The sequence below is a fragment of the Eleutherodactylus coqui genome, chromosome 5 (genome assembly GCF_035609145.1).
Source record: "Eleutherodactylus coqui strain aEleCoq1 chromosome 5, aEleCoq1.hap1, whole genome shotgun sequence".
Taxonomy (NCBI): Eukaryota; Metazoa; Chordata; class Amphibia; order Anura; family Eleutherodactylidae; genus Eleutherodactylus; species Eleutherodactylus coqui.
The window spans coordinates 22,753,431-22,772,519 of record NC_089841.1 but is presented as its reverse complement, the minus strand read 5'-3'; the positions used below and the strand labels follow the sequence as shown (position 1 = coordinate 22,772,519).

The window sequence follows — 19,089 nt, the reverse complement described above, 5'->3', positions numbered from 1 at the left end:
ATCTCATGGAGGACGGCCGTATGGGACCCCCACACACCATTTAAGAGTTAAAAGAGTAATTTTCCCATGGAATCTGCGGCCTGTCTGCATTGTCAATTACAGATGGGCCGTGGATCAGAGGGCTTCCATTGACATCAATGTAAGCCATCCATGCTGGAACCGCACTGAAATAGAGCATGGTGCTATTTCAGAAAAACATCTAGAAAACAAATCTGCGTGTTAAAATTTAAGTGTGGACACACATGGTACCCTATGGGCGGCTTGAACTGTGGGTCATCTGCGCGGGTGCCCTAATTCAAATACTCCCGTGGACATTGATCCTTATGGTCAGAAGAATGCGGTAATCATGTCTTATTATCTGTATGTAAAGAATGACTTCAGTGTCCGTCTGTGTTTCCTGCAGTTCCATCCAGTAAGAGAAGCCCACCAGAGAGATGTCCCCGTCCTCTTCTTCCACAGGACCATCAGGTAGGTGGAGATGTCCCTCTGATCTGTAGAAGGCTGTGAAGCTCTTGTCTTCAGTCTTATTATATACTAGCTGTTATACCTGACTTCCGCCAAGTTAGTTTGGCACAGGTGTTAACGTGTTGCTTGCATGGAAAATTTTATGAACTCACGGCTACTTGAGAGGAACCGAGGAATAAAATATGTATACACATAGAGGAGCATTAGATTCTCCCCAGGCTGCATGTACTGATGTCCTTCTGCAGAATGTGCCACCCCTCCCACTCTCCTCATTGAGGACTTAAAGGGGTTGTCTCGCGAAAGCAAGTGGGGTTAAGCACTTCTGTATGGCCATATTAATGCACTTTGTAATATACATCGTGCATTAAATATGAGCCATACAGAAGATATACACTTACCTGCTCCGTTGCTGGCGTCCCCGTCTCCATGGCTCCGTCTAATTTCAGCGTCTAATCCCCCGATTAGACGCGCTTGCGCAGAAGGGTCTTCTCCCTTCTGGTTGGTCCGGGCACGAGCGGCGTTCTGGCTCCGCCCCCTTCTATGCGTCATCGCGTAGCTCCGCCCCGTCACGTGTGCCGATTCCAGCCACTCAGGAGGCTGGAATCGGCAATGGACCGCACAGAGCCCACGGTGCACCATGGGAGAAGACCCGCGTTGCATCGTGGGTGAAGATCCCGGCGGCCATCTTTGGAAGAAGTTTTATAAGTTGATGAAACGCTAGAACGGTGAGTAGATACCATCTTTAAAAGCCATTTACACTTGTGCATAGTAATGTTTGCTTTAGAAGGGGGACTGTGCAAAAAAAAATTAACTTTTGCCTCGGGACAACCCCTTTAAGGAAGGCTCGTACCAAATTTCACGCTTGTTCAACACCTGGAAGTTACATTACATGGGGATGCACTTACTTTTGCAATTAGCATTGAATAATCAAGTTGTGACCCCCCCCCCCCTTTACTTTTCCTATTTAGGATCTAAGCATGCAATTAACATTTAATTTTGGAGTTGTGACCCCTTTATCTTTGAGTATGTAAGTGAGTCAGTCAGTGTGTGAGGGCCTTCACCTTTATATATATATATATATATATATATATATATATATATATATATATATATATATATATATATATATTAATAATAATGTAATCTTCTACTTGTGTGATGAGGCCGGTGGAGATGGCAGGATTACCGCTGACCAGAGACATTAGATCAGTTGTGTCAAACTCATTGTCACCGAGGGCCACATCAGCATTATGGTGGCCTTCAAAGGGCTGATTGTAATTGTAATGAGGTCCCCTATTGACCCCATTAGTAGTAGGGTCAATCACAGTGACCCCAGTATTAATACTGTCCCCGATAGTAGCCCTAATAGTAATAGTGACCCCATTAATAGGGCCCCTCACAGTGGCCCCAGTAGTAACAGTGAGGCCCCCTATTGGACTCTGGCATTGCCCTCACCTAGCCTACATCTCTGGTCCGGCAGCCACTGGTTAGTCTATGACTGCTGACCTCTTCCCTTAGCGTCTGTGCTGCAGGCTGGATGAGTGGAATGCTTATTGGGGGCTGCACGGCCGGTGGGTCACATAACATGAGGTAGTAGGCTGGATTCGGCCAGCGGGCCTTAAGTTTGACATGTTTGCATTAAATGAAAGAACGATCAAGGTCCACTTTTGCTAAAACTTGATCATTTTAATGGGAAGGTTTCACAACTCATCAGGCTGAAGGTAAACAATGAAGTTGTATTGTGAACCCTGTAATACATGCAGGGAACATCTCTAAAGCTGAAAACATGGCTGACAGTTATATAATAGAAAGACAATGTTTATAGCTTTACCTTAAAGTGCCGCTATGGTGAAAACACATATTTCCATCCCTGCGCCCCTCATCTGATTGTCTGCTGTGCTCTGAACCTGCCCTATGTGTAGTGAAGTCACTTCCACACAGTGCAGACTCCTCTCTGATGCTTATCAGGCACCATCTTCATGTAGAGATTTTCCCTGCTTTCTCTTTCATTTTTCTGAGCTATGAGTGCTGTGATGCGTCAGCACAACATGACATGAGCAGCTATTGTCAGTACCATCTCTGCCTGCTGGGAGGTATTATCAGTATTCACCTAATCATCAGGTAGATGGAGATATTCACTCTGTAGAAGGGCTGTAAAGCTCTCTAGTTCAGTCTTACTATACGTTTTACACTTGTCTCATGTATCCATTATGTAGTTTATCCAGCATCATGAAGGGACGGCAGGATAATTGGTCTGTATTTATCCTTTCAATCTTACTTTGAGAAAACAAACAAAATCAATATAGTAGCATAGTCTGTAAGGAGAAAAAGACATGTCCACCCAGATCAGCCTAACACCCCCCCCACCCCCACCCTCCAAAACCATCACCATCACCAAATATTGATTAAAAAAAACAATGAGGTAGAAGCCAGTTTCCTCCAATCTTGCCATCTGAATAATCCCCGGATCAGCAAGCCTTTTGCAGGTATTAATGATTATAACGTATAATATTACATCTCTAAAGAAACACTCCAGGCCCCTCTTGTACTCTTTTATCAAATTTACCGTTACTGCGTCCTCCGGCAGAGAGTTCCTTAGTCTCACGGCTTGACATACAAGGGGGTTCTTTACTGAAAGATGTAGAAGCCTTATTTGCTGTAGAAGTAGAGGGCGCCCCCTTGTTACAGTCCTGGGTATAAATATATGATGGGAGAGATCTCCGTATTGACCCCTGATATATTTATATATAGTTATTAGGTCGCCCCTCAGCCGTCCTATTTCTAAGCTAAGTAATCCCAGTTTTGATAACCTCTCTGGGTATTGTAGTCCGCCCATTCTGTTTATTACTTTAGCTGCCCACCTTTGTACCGCTCAAGCTGTGATATGTCCTCCTTGAATACTGGTACCCAAAACTGTCCACGATATTCCTTGTGTGGTCTGACCAGTGACTAGTAAAGACGAAGAACAATGTTCTAGTCATGTGCCCATAGGCCTCTTTTGATGCACCCTATGATCCTATTTGCCTTGGCAGCAGCTGCCTGACACTATTTGTTTTAGTTAAGCTTAATGATGATGATGATTATCCGTTCAGCTGTATCTAATGTTCGGTCCCTTCATGGATCAATGTTCTCCACGCATTTCTGTCATTCACCGCTTCTTTCGGGTCCGCAATTGACATGATTTGTGGTTGCTTTGTGGTCTGGATATGAATTCCTCCAGCAGGTTCTGGGGTATTCCGAAGCTTCCTAATTGCAAAACACTAATATACGCGCGTAAGAAGACTTCAGACTGAGACACATGTTCTGGGGGAAAAACAATCCCAGAACTTCTTTTATTAAAACACATAATACCTGCCCTTTATGGGCATATAACATATTACATACGTAATGTATATTTATTTTTATTGGTTAAGCTATAAAGAATCTCTTTCCCCCACCCTCCGCCTCCTCAGGCCCCGTGTACAAACTAAGCCTTTGTCGTCTCAACATGTGGTCAGGCAAAGAACAGTTCCTTTGTCCCAGAAGTTGAGGTGGGAGTGCGGGAGGACTGAAGAGTAACCCAGCATTACTTTCAGCTCCACTCCATACCTATGTAATTTAACCCTAGAGTGGCTGCATTGGAACTTTACATTGGACTACTCTTATAGCACACTACAGAGTCAAATCACTACAGCTGTGTAATACATCTAGTTTATACAAATCAATAGACATTTTACACTAATTAATCATCATTTTTACTACATTTGATTGTATCAAGCCACTTTGCTCTTTGTTGTCCTGATCTTCTCTTTCCGCTGACCTAGCCAAGCATCAGTACTGTTTCCAGTGAAATAGTGCGCATCACGTGGGCATTAAAAGAGAGCTGCTGTTAGATTTTGGCCTCTATTAATGTTTTCGGTTTGACATGATCTAACTACCTTGTTCGTTGTCATGGCAGTCCAAGGTATCTACAGCATTTTTATCCCGCAGCATAGTTCGAACACGTCAATTTTCCTTAGTGTCCAACTATCGCAACCCTTACGTCGTTATGGAAAAGACTATTGCATTGACCAATCATTTTTTTTATTGCAATACTAATTTCTTGTCCGTATCATTATGGGACACAGCCATATCTTGCGTATAGCTACTTCCAATAGGAGGCGACACTAAGCAAGAAGTGTTAACTCCTCCTACTAGCTATACTCCTCCTGCAGGCATTACGCTAAACAGTTTTTAAGCTTAGTGTCTGCAGGAGGCAGATATGTCTTAGGTTAGGTCATCATGAAGACTTTACTTGTAGGAATACGGGGAGATAGGGCTTTTCCCTGACCAGCGGTGGCAGCGGCTGTGGAGGTCGCGCCTCCGGAAGGGGACATAAATCTAGGCCCAGGCTTACTTGAGCCCTACCTCGCGGCCAACGTAGATCTTCCCTCTTGCCATTGCGGTGTCGCTTGCCGCCTTCCTCGCTTCAGCGGGCCATCCCCGGGCACTGGAGTTCAGGGGGTGATAGTTGGAGGAGCCAAAAATGTAGGCCTCGGCTCAGACCTGGAATTAAGCCACGCCCACATTGGGTCAGCGAGGGAAAGTGACAGACAACCCACTACAAGACTGGGATGGCTGATCTCTCCTCCTTTCCTGCCTCCGGCCACTCCTTCTTTCTCAGAACTTCTGGCTGAGTTCCTCGCATCAGACCAGCCGTGTGTGCGCAGTCTGCTGCGTCTGAATTGGAAGTCGTCTTCTCTGCGAACCCAGGAGCTCCTGCTGGGGCCTGACAGCCTTGGATAGGGTAAGCTCTGCTGAGGCAACTTCCTCCTGCGCTGTACTCCTCCTGCGGTCTTCACTTGCAGCATTTTGCCCAGTATTTTGTGCACAGTATTGTTAACATCACATCCGACCCCAGACCGGAAGGTTCTGGACAGGCTACAGGTAGAGGCAAGTTTTATGCTTGTGCTCATTGTAATGCGAAGCTCCCTTGCGGTCAGTCTGAGCCCCGCTGTGCGAACTGTCTCCTAGCTCGGCAAGCTCCGGGCTAGGAGTTGAACAGGCAGCTGAACCTGAATGGGCCCAATCCCTCACTGCGGCGGTCTCTGACCTAGCTAGTAAATCTGCTGCGATTTTACGCAGGCTGCATTCAGACGAGATGCTTTTTTCTCAGAGTGGTCACGGGGTAGGTCACGTAAAAGACGTAGACCCCATATCTCCAGGGAGTCCTCCCATAGATCCCATTGCTCCAGGGAGTCCTCTCATAGATCCCATTGCTCCAGGGAGTCCTCTCATAGATCCCATTGCTCCAGGGAGTCCTCTCATAGATCCCATTGCTCCAGGGAGTCCTCTCATAGATCCCATTGCTCCAGGGAGTCCTCTCATAGATCCCATTGCTCCAGGGAGTCCTCTCATAGATCCCATTGCTCCAGGGAGTCCTCTCATAGATCCCATTGCTCCAGGGAGTCCTCTCATAGATCCCATTGCTCCAGGGAGTCCTTTCATAGATCCCATTGCTCCAGGGAGTCCTCTCATAGATCCCATTGCTTCAGGGAGTCCTCTCATAGATCCCATTGCTCCAGGGAGTCCTCTCATAGATCCCATTGCTCCAGGGAGTCCTCTCATAGATCCCATTGCTTCAGGGAGTCCTCTCATAGATCCCATTGCTCCAGGGAGTCCTCTCATAGATCCCATTGCTCCAGGGAGTCCTCTCATAGATCCCATTGCTCCAGGGAGTCCTCTCATAGACCCCATTGCTCCAGGGAGTCCTCTCATAGACCCCATTGCTCCAGGGAGTCCTCTCATAGATCCCATTGCTCCAGGGAGTCCTCTCATAGATCCCATTGCTCCAGGGAGTCCTCTCATAGATCCCATTGCTCCAGGGAGTCCTCTCATAGATCCCATTGCTCCAGGGAGTCCTCTCATAGATCCCATTGCTCCAGGGAGTCCTCTCATAGATCCCATTGCTCCAGGGAGTCCTCTCATAGATCCCATTGCTCCAGGGAGTCCTCTCATAGATCCCATTGCTCCAGGGAGTCCTCTCATAGATCCCATTGCTCCAGGGAGTCCTCTCATAGATCCCATTGCTCCAGGGAGTCCTCTCATAGATCCCATTGCTCCAGGGAGTCCTCTCATAGATCCCATTGCTCCAGGGAGTCCTCTCATAGATCCCATTGCTCCAGGGAGTCCTCTCATAGATCCCATTGCTCCAGGGAGTCCTCTCATAGATCCCATTGCTCCAGGGAGTCCTCTCATAGATCCCATTGCTCCAGGGAGTCCTCTCATAGATCCCATTGCTCCAGGGAGTCCTCTCATAGATCCCATTGCTCCAGGGAGTCCTCTCATAGATCCCATTGCTCCAGGGAGTCCTCTCATAGATCCCATTGCTCCAGGGAGTCCTCTCATAGATCCCATTGCTCCAGGGAGTCCTCTCATAGATCCCATTGCTCCAGGGAGTCCTCTCATAGATCCCATTGCTCCAGGGAGTCCTCTCATAGATCCCATTGCTCCAGGGAGTCCTCTCATAGATCCCATTGCTCCAGGGAGTCCTCTCATAGATCCCATTGCTCCAGGGAGTCCTCTCATAGATCCCATTGCTCCAGGGAGTCCTCTCATAGATCCCATTGCTCCAGGGAGTCCTCTCATAGATCCCATTGCTCCAGGGAGTCCTCTCATAGATCCCATTGCTCCAGGGAGTCCTCTCATAGATCCCATTGCTCCAGGGAGTCCTCTCATAGATCCCATTGCTCCAGGGAGTCCTCTCATAGATCCCATTGCTCCAGGGAGTCCTCTCATAGATCCCATTGCTCCAGGGAGTCCTCTCATAGATCCCATTGCTCCAGGGAGTCCTCTCATAGATCCCATTGCTCCAGGGAGTCCTCTCATAGATCCCATTGCTCCAGGGAGTCCTCTCATAGATCCCATTGCTCCAGGGAGTCCTCTCATAGATCCCATTGCTCCAGGGAGTCCTCTCATAGATCCCATTGCTCCAGGGAGTCCTTTCATAGATCCCATTGCTCCAGGGAGTCCTCTCATAGATCCCATTGCTCCAGGGAGTCCTCTCATAGATCCCATTGCTCCAGGGAGTCCTCTCATAGATCCCATTGCTCCAGGGAGTCCTCTCATAGATCCCATTGCTCCAGGGAGTCCTCTCATAGATCCCATTGCTCCAGGGAGTCCTCTCATAGATCCCATTGCTCCAGGGAGTCCTCTCATAGATCCCATTGCTCCAGGGAGTCCTCTCATAGATCCCATTGCTCCAGGGAGTCCTCTCATAGATCCCATTGCTCCAGGGAGTCCTCTCATAGATCCCATTGCTCCAGGGAGTCCTCTCATAGATCCCATTGCTCCAGGGAGTCCTCTCATAGATCCCATTGCTCCAGGGAGTCCTCTCATAGATCCCATTGCTCCAGGGAGTCCTCTCATAGATCCCATTGCTCCAGGGAGTCCTCTCATAGATCCCATTGCTCCAGGGAGTCCTCTCATAGATCCCATTGCTCCAGGGAGTCCTCTCATAGATCCCATTGCTCCAGGGAGTCCTCTCATAGATCCCATTGCTCCAGGGAGTCCTCTCATAGATCCCATTGCTCCAGGGAGTCCTCTCATAGATCCCATTGCTCCAGGGAGTCCTCTCATAGATCCCATTGCTCCAGGGAGTCCTCTCATAGATCCCATTGCTCCAGGGAGTCCTCTCATAGATCCCATTGCTCCAGGGAGTCCTCTCATAGATCCCATTGCTCCAGGGAGTCCTCTCATAGATCCCATTGCTCCAGGGAGTCCTCTCATAGATCCCATTGCTCCAGGGAGTCCTCTCATAGATCCCATTGCTCCAGGGAGTCCTCTCATAGATCCCATTGCACCAGGGAGTCGTCTCATAGATCCCATTGCACCAGGGAGTCGTCTCATAGATCCCATTGCACCAGGGAGTCGTCTCATAGATCCCATTGCTCCAGGGAGTCGTCTCATAGATCCCATTGCTCCAGGGAGTCGTCTCATAGATCCCATTGCTCCAGGGAGTCGTCTCATAGATCCCATTGCTCCAGGGAGTCGTCTCATAGATCCCATTGCTCCAGGGAGTCGTCTCATAGATCCCATTGCTCCAGGGAGTCGTCTCATAGATCCCATTGCTCCAGGGAGTCGTCTCATAGATCCCATTGCTCCAGGGAGTCGTCTCATAGATCCCATTGCTCCAGGGAGTCGTCTCATAGATCCCATTGCTCCAGGGAGTCGTCTCATAGATCCCATTGCTCCAGGGAGTCGTCTCATAGATCCCATTGCTCCAGGGAGTCGTCTCATAGATCCCATTGCTCCAGGGAGTCGTCTCATAGATCCCATTGCTCCAGGGAGTCGTCTCATAGATCCCATTGCTCCAGGGAGTCGTCTCATAGATCCCTTTGCTCCAGGGAGTCGTCTCATAGATCCCTTTGCTCCAGGGAGTCGTCTCATAGATCCCTTTGCTCCAGGGAGTCGTCTCATAGATCCCTTTGCTCCAGGGAGTCGTCTCATAGATCCCTTTGCTCCAGGGAGTCGTCTCATAGATCCCTTTGCTCCAGGGAGTCGTCTCATAGATCCCTTTGCTCCAGGGAGTCGTCCCATAGATCCCTTTGCTCCAGGGAGTCGTCCCATAGATCCCTTTGCTCCAGGGAGTCGTCCCATAGATCCCTTTGCTCCAGGGAGTCGTCCCATAGATCCCTTTGCTCCAGGGAGTCGTCCCATAGATCCCTTTGCTCCAGGGAGTCGTCCCATAGATCCCTTTGCTCCAGGGAGTCGTCCCATAGATCCCTTTGCTCCAGGGAGTCGTCCCATAGATCCCTTTGCTCCAGGGAGTCGTCCCATAGATCCCATTGCTCCAGGGAGTCGTCCCATAGATCCCATTGCTCCAGGGAGTCGTCCCATAGATCCCATTGCTCCAGGGAGTCGTCCCATAGATCCCATTGCTCCAGGGAGTCGTCCCATAGATCCCATTGCTCCAGGGAGTCGTCCCATAGATCCCATTGCTCCAGGGAGTCGTCCCATAGATCCCATTGCTCCAGGGAGTCGTCCCATAGATCCCATTGCTCCAGGGAGTCGTCCCATAGATCCCATTGCTCCAGGGAGTCGTCCCATAGATCCCATTGCTCCAGGGAGACGTCCCATAGATCCCATTGCTCCAGGGAGACGTCCCATAGATCCCATTGCTCCAGGGAGTCGTCCCATAGATCCCATTGCTCCAGGGAGTCGTCCCATAGATCCCATTGCTCCAGGGAGTCGTCCCATAGATCCCATTGCTCCAGGGAGTCGTCCCATAGATCCCATTGCTCCAGGGAGTCGTCCCATAGATCCCATTGCTCCAGGGAGTCGTCCCATAGATCCCATTGCTCCAGGGAGTCGTCCCATAGATCCCATTGCTCCAGGGAGTCGTCCCATAGATCCCATTGCTCCAGGGAGTCGTCCCATAGATCCCATTGCTCCAGGGAGTCGTCCCATAGATCCCATTGCTCCAGGGAGTCGTCCCATAGATCCCATTGCTCCAGGGAGTCGTCCCATAGATCCCATTGCTCCAGGGAGTCGTCCCATAGATCCCATTGCTCCAGGGAGTCGTCCCATAGATCCCATTGCTCCAGGGAGTCGTCCCATAGATCCCATTGCTCCAGGGAGTCGTCCCATAGATCCCATTGCTCCAGGGAGTCGTCCCATAGATCCCATTGCTCCAGGGAGTCCTCCCATAGATCCCATTGCTCCAGGGAGTCCTCCCATTCACAGGCTGCATCTTCGCGATCCCGATATTCATCGGTGTCCTAATCTACGTCTCAGATGCAGCAGTCGTCCATCCTAGTGTCCAAGTATACTAGTCTCTCGGAGGGGGAAAGCTCTCGCTCTTCATCCCCCTCGGACTTGGACGAGGAGCAAGCGTCTAAGCTAGCTGCACTGATGGACAGCTTGGTCGTGGCAGTGCAGGACATGCTTCACGTATCAGAGGAGCCAGCGGCAATTCCGCCTCTGGCCGTGTCCTTCAGGCAGCATAAATGCCCACGCCAGTTATTTCCCACCCCATCAGGACTTCGAGGTGGTCCCCAACAAATGCTTTAAGGGACCGGGGAAAACATGGGACATCGCTTATCCCTTTCTGGAAGATCTCGTTAAAAGTTGGTCGGTACCTCCCGTAGTAGATCCGCCTGTGTCGCGACTGTCAAAACACACCACTCTTCCCACAGCGGACGCGGCATCACTTTCTGATCCACAGGATAGGAAGCTAGACTCCTTGGCAAAATATACTTTTCAGGCAGTAGGCACTGCGCAACGACCCACTTGCATGTGCAAAGCAACTAGGCTGGGATATTCTTGCGGGTGCTCTGACCAACGAGTTGCTGGATACCGCGGATAACATCATTCAGGCCGGGAATTTTGTCTGTGCGGCGAATTTGGCAAAATTCCTAGCTCAGGTGTTAGCAGCTTCTGAGGTGTCTTGCAGGACACTCTGGCTGAAGAGTTGGTCAGCTGACACATCCTTTAAAAAGGCGCTGACCAAGCTCCTTTGGGGGCAACAGGCTGTTTGGAAACAAGCTGATAAAAGATGCGACGGGCAGGAAGAGCACGTTCCTTCCGCAAAACGCGGTTAGAAGAGGAAAGGCTCTGCAAAAGGAGATCATATTTCCAGTCCTTTCGCCGCTCAAGCCCATGTACCTCATCTGGGCAATGGTCCCAGGCCAAGAAGAATCCACAGGAGCAAAAGAGAGGCCTCTTTCAAAACCAGGACCTCTTGGCAGCCTCACTCCTGTGTGCCGAAAGCTACGAGAGCAAAGCTTTCAGCATGAAGTTCAGCCCCCCACCCGGTCACGACAGGGTGGGGGGCAGACTCTCCCTATACAGGGACACGTGGCTGGTGCACGTGATCGACTCTTGGGTGTGGGAGATTGTTTCCTCTGGCTACGCCATAGAGTTTGCGACTTTCCCTCAGCATCGTTTCTTCAGGCCAAGGTTACTGATGGTTCCAGAAAAGACGCCACAGCTTCACGTGGCAGTCGACCACGTGCTTGCCCAAGGAGTAGTCGTACCAGTTCCACCTTCTCAGCACGGATGGGGTTTCTATTTAAATCTGTTCGTGGTCCCCAAAAAGGACGGCATGGTCAAATCGGTCCTCGACCTGAAGCGACTGAATCGTTATATCAAGACGAAGCATTTCCGCATGGAGTCATCGCCTCTATGGAGCCCGGAGAGGTTCTCTCTTCGATCGACATCAAAGATGCACATCTACACCTTCCAATGCACAGATCCCACCAGCGTTTTCTTCATTTCGAGATTCAAGGAAGTCACTACCAGCTCGCGGCCCTGCTCTTGGGGTTGTCCACAGTGCCACGAGTATTCACAAAGGTACTCGTGGCGGTGATGGCTCTGCTCCACACCAGGGATATTGTCACCATTCCCTACCTGGATGAAATACTGATAAAGGCACTGTGTCAAGTAGACAACCTGGAAAGTCTCCGCATAACACTACAGACCTTGGAAAGGATCGGCTGGGCCATCAACCACGTCAAGTCGTGCCTGGTCCCAACGCAGAGACTGGAACTCCTCTGTTTCGTGTCCGGGGCCACTCTTCCGATCAATATCTAGGAGCTGCGGGCGATATGGCAATCGCTGCAGCACTTTGCTCCCCACCTCAAGGGCAAACCTGTTTAGATTCAGACGGACAACGCGACGGCGGTCGCTTACATCAATCACCAGGGATAAGTGAAGAAGATCCGCAGCAGACAAGGAGATGATGAAAAAAAAGTTCTTTTATTCCAAATCCATAAAAGCAAATGGTACAGGCAGCGACGTTTCGACCATTGCTGGTCTTTATCAAGCATGCATCTGACCTCTATCCCACCACCTTATATACTAAAAATATAAACATGTCAACCAATGCAATCAATCCCTAATTACCACTCCCATTATGCAATCAATACATGTCAATCAGCTGCTGGTTCCGGTCACCTTACTGCAGAGTCTCCCACGTAGTGCACTTCAGTCCCGTTCAGCCAATAGTAGAGCTCAGGTGACCAGGACAGGTGCCGCAACATCATCAAAATGCACCGCGCCACATCATGATCCGACGCCTCCGTAGTAACAGTAGCGCCCAATGCCGCAATGTCATCACTCTGTGCGGCGCTGCGTCATCATGGGAGTGGTAATTAGGGATTGATTGCATTGGTTGACATGTTTATATTTTTAGTATATAAGGTGGTGGGATAGAGGTCAGATGCATGCTTGATAAAGACCAGCAATGGTCGAAACGTCGCTGCCTGTACCATTTGCTTTTATGGATTTGGAATAAAAGAACTTTTTTTTCATCATCTCCTTGTCTGCTGTGGATCTTCTTCACTTATCCAGTTTGCAATATACAAAGGTTGGTTCACCCCTTATTGATCGGCTGTGCAGAGAATTCTTCCCCATGTTTGGGTATTGCACGTGGTGCTGCAGGACTTCTCTATTTATCAATCACCAGGGAGGCACCTGAAGTGTGGGGGCGATGTGCGAGGTATCCAAGATACTCAGCTGGGCCTAGCTGCACCTACCAGCAAGCTTAGCGGTATACAAACCGGGGGTGTACAATTGGATAGCGGACTTTCTCAGTCAGGAAACCGTAGACCTGGGTGAATGGGAGCTGCACCCAGACGTATTCCAGGCCATTTATCATCGCTGGGGTCATCCGGACGTGGACATGATGGCGTCCAGCTTCAATCGCAAAGTATAGCATTTCGTGGCTTGGTCCCAGGACCCTCAGGCAATAGCGATTGGACACGCTAGGAATACCGTGGTCGGATTTCCACCTCCCGTACATTTTCCCGCCTTTCCCAATCTTACCGAGAGTACTCAAAAAGATCGGGATGAAGGGGTGCCTGGTAATTCTAATAGTGCTATATTGGCCAAGGCCTGCATGGTACGCAAACCTTATAGACCTACTCATCGGCGCACCGTGGCAAATACCGGAGCGAGAGGACCTGCTTTTAGAGGGTTCGCTCTTCCACCCGAATTAACAGTCGCTTCATTTACCGGCATTGATGTTGAGGCCGCGATTCTGAGGGAGCATGGTTTCACAGAGTCGGTCATTCGAACCATGATTAGCGCAAGGAAACCATCATCGTCAAAGATTTACCATCGAGCCTGGAAATGAAGCCTGTTTAGTGCGAAGACCGTCCCCTCCATCCAATCCGGATTTCTTTGGCTTGTGTGTTGTCCTTCCTACAAGCAGGACATGGGCCTGAAGTTGAGCTACCTGAAGGGCCAGGTCTCGGCTTTCTCGATCCTCGATCAGAGACCGCTAGCCGCCAAGTTGGCAATCCACACTTTCCTTCAGGGGATTTTCCACGCTGCTCCTCCGTTCCGGTCACCCATGCCCGTGTGGGATCTCAATCTGCTTTTGGGTGCCCTACAGTCTCATCCTTTTGAGCCATTAAAGGAAGTGCCATTGTGTCTTTTGTCCTGGAAGGTGGCGTATTGAAGTGATCGCCACAAGGAAAACCGAGTGTCCGAGCTGGCCGCTTTGTCGGTCGAGTCCCCCTTTCTGGCCTTCCATCAGGACAAGGTGGTACTGCGTCCGGTACCACACTTCCTACCAAAGGTGGTGTTCTCTTTCCACTTTAATGAGAATATTGTGCTTCCGTCCTTTTGCCCTTCTCCAGCGCATCCAAAGGAACTGACCTTGCATCGGCTATGTCTCGAACGGGCCTTGCGGATATACATTGCCAGTACTAAGGACTTCCGTCGGACAGAGTCCTTGTTTGTAATTCCTAAAGGGCCGCTTTGGGGATCTGTGGCTTCCAAAATGACCATCTCCAGGTGGATTCGCATGGTGGTGGCGGAGGCCTACCGTGCCAAGGGACGGTCTTCTTCATTTTGCGTGACTGCTCACTCGCTGCGGGCGGTGGGGGCTTCCTGGCCGGTTCACCATGGAGCTTCAGCTATCCAAGTGTGTAAGGCAGCAACTTGGTCCTCATTGCATACTTTTGCCAAATTTTACAGGGATCATACCTTCGCATCAGCGGACGCTTCCCTAGTTCGGAAAATCCTATAGGCAGCTGTTCCCTGACTGCACGTCACTTGTTGTAAGTAACCCACCCTTCCTTTCTGGGACTATTGCAATCAACCTCATACTCATGTGTCACAAACCTTAAAATAGCAGCACATAGGGGAGGCGTGGCTAGTGGCGCAGGGCGAAGTGGGGGGCATCTCCATTGTTTTGCTATAATTGTTTTTGGCATCATAAAAGCATGACCTGGGGGCGTGGCCTGGCTATGGTGGAGTGAGGACATGCATACCCTCTTCTCCGTTCTACGCCGGTCTAATTGCCAGCATTTCAATATAAGATAAGATATCAGCTTCTGACCCCTCTCCAGCGGGTGCAACAGGAGCACAGAACATCCAGCGCTTCCTAGCTGGATCCAGAAGAGTGGAGGCAGAGCGGGCTCAAGCCAACATGGCGGCAGCAGCGGCAGCATGCGTGTCGGACCGACCACAGCCTGCAGGAGCTACTGTGACCGCTCCTATATTACAAGCAGAGCGGGGAGAGGAGCACATGGAGGGACAACAGCGCTCACTGCTTCCGACACACACAGCGTTGCTCACAGTGGGGCAGAATGCAGGTGGAGGAGGGGGAGAGCGCATTAACCCCTCGTGCAGCAGCAGCAAAGGAGGAAAAAGCAAGTGGAGGAAGGAAGAGCTAACCAACCCCTTGTGCAGCAGCAGCAATAGAGGAGAAAGCAAGTGGAGGAGGGGAGAGCTCATTAACCCCTCATGCAGCAGCATCAGGGAACAACGACAGCCTGCTACAGGGAGAAGGTCCTCAACACCCTCTCCTGGACAAAGCTACCAGAAGTCAGGGCCCTGCGACCTCTCTTGGAATCTTTGCGCCAACACAACCTCTCATACACATGGGGATTTCCTTTCCGCCTACAAGTTCATCACGAGGGTCATTTACACGTGCTCCAGACTCCCAGAGACATCTCTTCTTTCACCTCAACTTTAGGCCTTCCCAATATAATGATTCACGACTGGCCTTCTATGCCTACGACTTCATTTGAGGGGGTACCCCCAAGACCACAGAGATCGGAAGGACGTCGCAGGGGAGATAGGTCGGGTAGGAGACAGAGCCCAGGTCGACTCGGCACTTCGTTTGCATAGAGCTTCCTGCTGGAATACCCATGGGACCGGACCCTTGGATGTCTCCATCCTGCATTGTTAGTCAGCAGACTTTCTAGCAGTAAAATAGCCCGTGGCCGTTTGTCTCCTTCCCACGATAGGAAGATGAATACGCTAAAGCACTTGGACAATGAGCGCTCCATTGGGCCTGCGGTATGCAGGGAGCAGAAGACAGATCCTCCCGTGAATCTAGGGGTGTGCCCCATACATGCGAATTCAACCACAGAGGTCTTATCAGGCACCAATGGAAGGTGCTGGCGCTAATAAGAGAAAAATACAGAAAATGTTTAGCCAAAGTGGGTCTGCTTCTCTAGAGGTACAACAGAGATAGGATGTGGGACTTCTTGGGTCTTAGAAAATGTTTCACCCATGTGGACGTTAATTTCAGTTTTTAATTTATTGCCCTAAAATTATATGGTGTTAAGTTATGGCTGGCATCCCGGTGTGGGGGAAGCTCTCTTCTGTAGAAAGCCCACCACCCATTAGGGACATCACGTCCTTTGGTTCTAGGACGCAGATTAAACCACAACCCCTCCCCCCAACGTTTCCTCTTTTCTGTTACTTTAAATTTCTTCTAATTTCTTAGGTGATACACGTCTGTCATTGCTCTTGTAGCAACTTTCTTCTCACCCATCTCTACTTTCTAATCAATAACTGTTCTACCTTTTTTTTTTTTTCTTCCTTTTTTTTTTTCCCCTCCCTTCTTCCTCTCCCCCCCCCCCCCCCCAAATAACCTTACTAATGGCGCCCCTCAAACTTTGCTCATTGAATGTTCGGGGACTTAATATTCCTCAGAAATGGTCACAGGTTCTTTACCACATGCATAAGCAGGGGGTCCAAGTGCTCCTTCTCCAAGAAACACATTTTAAAGTTGGGCATGTACCTAACATAAGAGACCGCTACTACGCGCATTGGTTCCACAGCGCCAATCCTGACTCTCGCTCTGGGGGGGGGGGGGGTCTATTGCAATACATAAATCCCTGACTCACTGCCTGATAGACAAATGCCTTGACCCAGAGGGCCGTTACCACCTCCTCAAATTAATGATCGGATCGACTAGGCTTACCATTGCCAATTGGTACGCCCCCAATCAGTGACAGGTCACAGCATGTCGCTCATTCCTTAACAAGCTGTCCGAATTCGCTGAAGAGGTGCTCATTGTCGGAGGGGACTTTAACCTTACTTTGAACCCAAATATTGACACCTTGATGGGCCGAGGCTCAATCTCCACTGGACAATTGCAATCACTTAAACGCATGCTGCATGCCCTTCAGTTGGTGAGTTCTACACCCACAAGATAAGGACTTCACTTTCTACTCGCACCCACACAATTCATAGAGTCGCATAGATTACTTTCTGCTAGGCTAGTACGCACTATCTTGGCAACCTTCAGCCTCTATTGGGGACATGCTGTGGTCAGACCATGCTCCAATATTTGTGAACATAACACTGCCAGACCGCTTTGATAAGCAGTGGACTTGGCAGTTAAATGACAACCTCTTAAAAGATGCCGTATGCGTAGCTGACATAAAGGAGCACATTGAATTTTTCTTAGAAACACATGCATCAGACAATACATCTGTACCCACCCAGTGGGAGGCGCTGAAATGTGTCCTTAGAGGCATCCTAATTAAACACGGTACGCGACTTAAGAAGGAAGGGGCCCTTCAGATGTTTAACCTCCTCCAAACAATTAAGGATTTAGAAACTGCTCACAAACATACCCGTTCTCCAGCTACTTTGGCAGACCTAGTCATAGCAAGGAAGGAACTCCAATCTAAGCTAGATAAAAAATACCTACGTTTTAGAGATCAATGCAAATGCTTCGATTACGAGTATTCCAATTCACGACTGCTGCATCCACGGACGGCACACACTTACATCCCCAGAATTAAAAACTCAGTGGATTTAGACACTCACAATCCCTCAGAGATCCTCGATATATTTCGGACTTACTACTCACAGTTATATGATCTTAGGGTACAGTTTGCAGACATGAACCCATCTACTCTAATGGAGCGAATCTCTGCTTACATTGCAGAGACAGCCTTACCTACATTAACACGGATTCCAGAGAGACATTGGATTCTGACATCACGGAAGAGGAGATAAGGAGACAATTAAATCCACCCCAACAGGGAAGAGTCCAGGTCCCGAAGGCTTTACACGCACCTTTTACAAATTATTTTGAACAAATGACCCCCATTTTAGCTAAAGTCTTTTCAGCGATTTCTTCAGATTCCCCCTTCACGCAACAATCCTTGGAAGCACACATTAGTGTCCTGCCTAAACCTGGTAAGGATCTCACAGTTTTCCACTAATTATAGACCTATATCACTGATAAATGCGGACATTAAACTTTTTTCCAAGACACTAGCTAACAGATTGTCTCCTTTCCTCCCTTCCATCATACACACAGATCAGGTAGGATTTATCAAAGGTAGGGGGAACAGAGACAACATTATAAAACTCTACTAACAACATCTAGAGCGAGAGTGGGGTCTTATCCTCTCTGTCTGCTGTCCGTGAATGCAGAAAAGGCCTTCGACAGGGTCCATTGGGGATTCTTGTCAGCAACTCTCAAACAAATTGGACTTGGCCCCACATTTCTGGACAGAGTACTGGCCCTTTACACATGTCCTACTGCTAGGATAAGGGTGAATGGATTATTGTCCTCTCCCATACATATCAGAAATGGCACCAGGCAGGGTTGCCCTCTGTCACATCTTCTGTATGTGTTGGTAATGGAACATCTCGCAGTAGCGATAAGAAACAACCCAAATATACAAGGCCTTCAAATTGGGGGGAACCATTATAAGACGGCCATATACGCTGATGACCTCCTACTGTACATCTCCCAGCCCCATACCACACTTTTGTCGTTAATACAGTAGTTCGAGAGATACGGACATCTATCGAACTTAAAAATAAATTACTCCAAAACAGAGGCTCTGAACATTTCACTCCCGTTAGCAGAAAAACATATCTCAGAGCAATTTCCATTTAGATGGCAACGGGAGGCTATCCAATACCTTGGGGTGTTTGTCCCTACTGACCAATCTAGGTTGTTCCCCTTAAATTATCAGACCCTCCTTAAGCGCACCCTAAAAGACCTCTCCAACTATGCAAACAGAAACATCTCATGGTTTGGGAGGATAAACACCCTAAAAATGGATGTGTTACCTAAATTCCTATATCTCTTCCAGGCTGTACCTATCATACCCCCTACATCGTTCTTTAATTCGTTAAGGTCGGCTCTAATTAAATTTGTGTGGGGATTGCTCGAGACCCAGGGTGGGAGTGTGTACCCTCTTTCGCCCCAAGAAGATGGAGGTGTAGGTCTGCCAAATTTCAGACTATACCATGCTGCAGCGGTTTTAACACATATTGTGAACTGGCACTACCACTCAGCTCACAAGCAGTGGATACAGTTAGAACAGGCGGATTGCTCGATTCCGATAAGACTTCTCCCATGGATTCGTCCCTGTGACAGAGCTCAAATCCTAT

At 49.3% G+C, this 19,089-nt stretch overlaps 1 protein-coding gene across 2 annotated transcripts in view; it reads left to right on the top strand.

Annotated features, from left to right (window-relative positions):
* LOC136627325 (oocyte zinc finger protein XlCOF7.1-like) overlaps nucleotides 1-19,089 on the top strand; it is a 722,169-nt gene that overhangs the window by 203,081 nt on the left and 499,999 nt on the right. For both annotated transcript variants that reach the window (XM_066602331.1, XM_066602335.1), the window contains one exon: nucleotides 404-468. In XM_066602331.1, coding sequence (XP_066458428.1) covers nucleotides 404-468 — 65 coding nt within the window. The remainder of the gene's footprint in view (nucleotides 1-403; nucleotides 469-19,089) is intronic.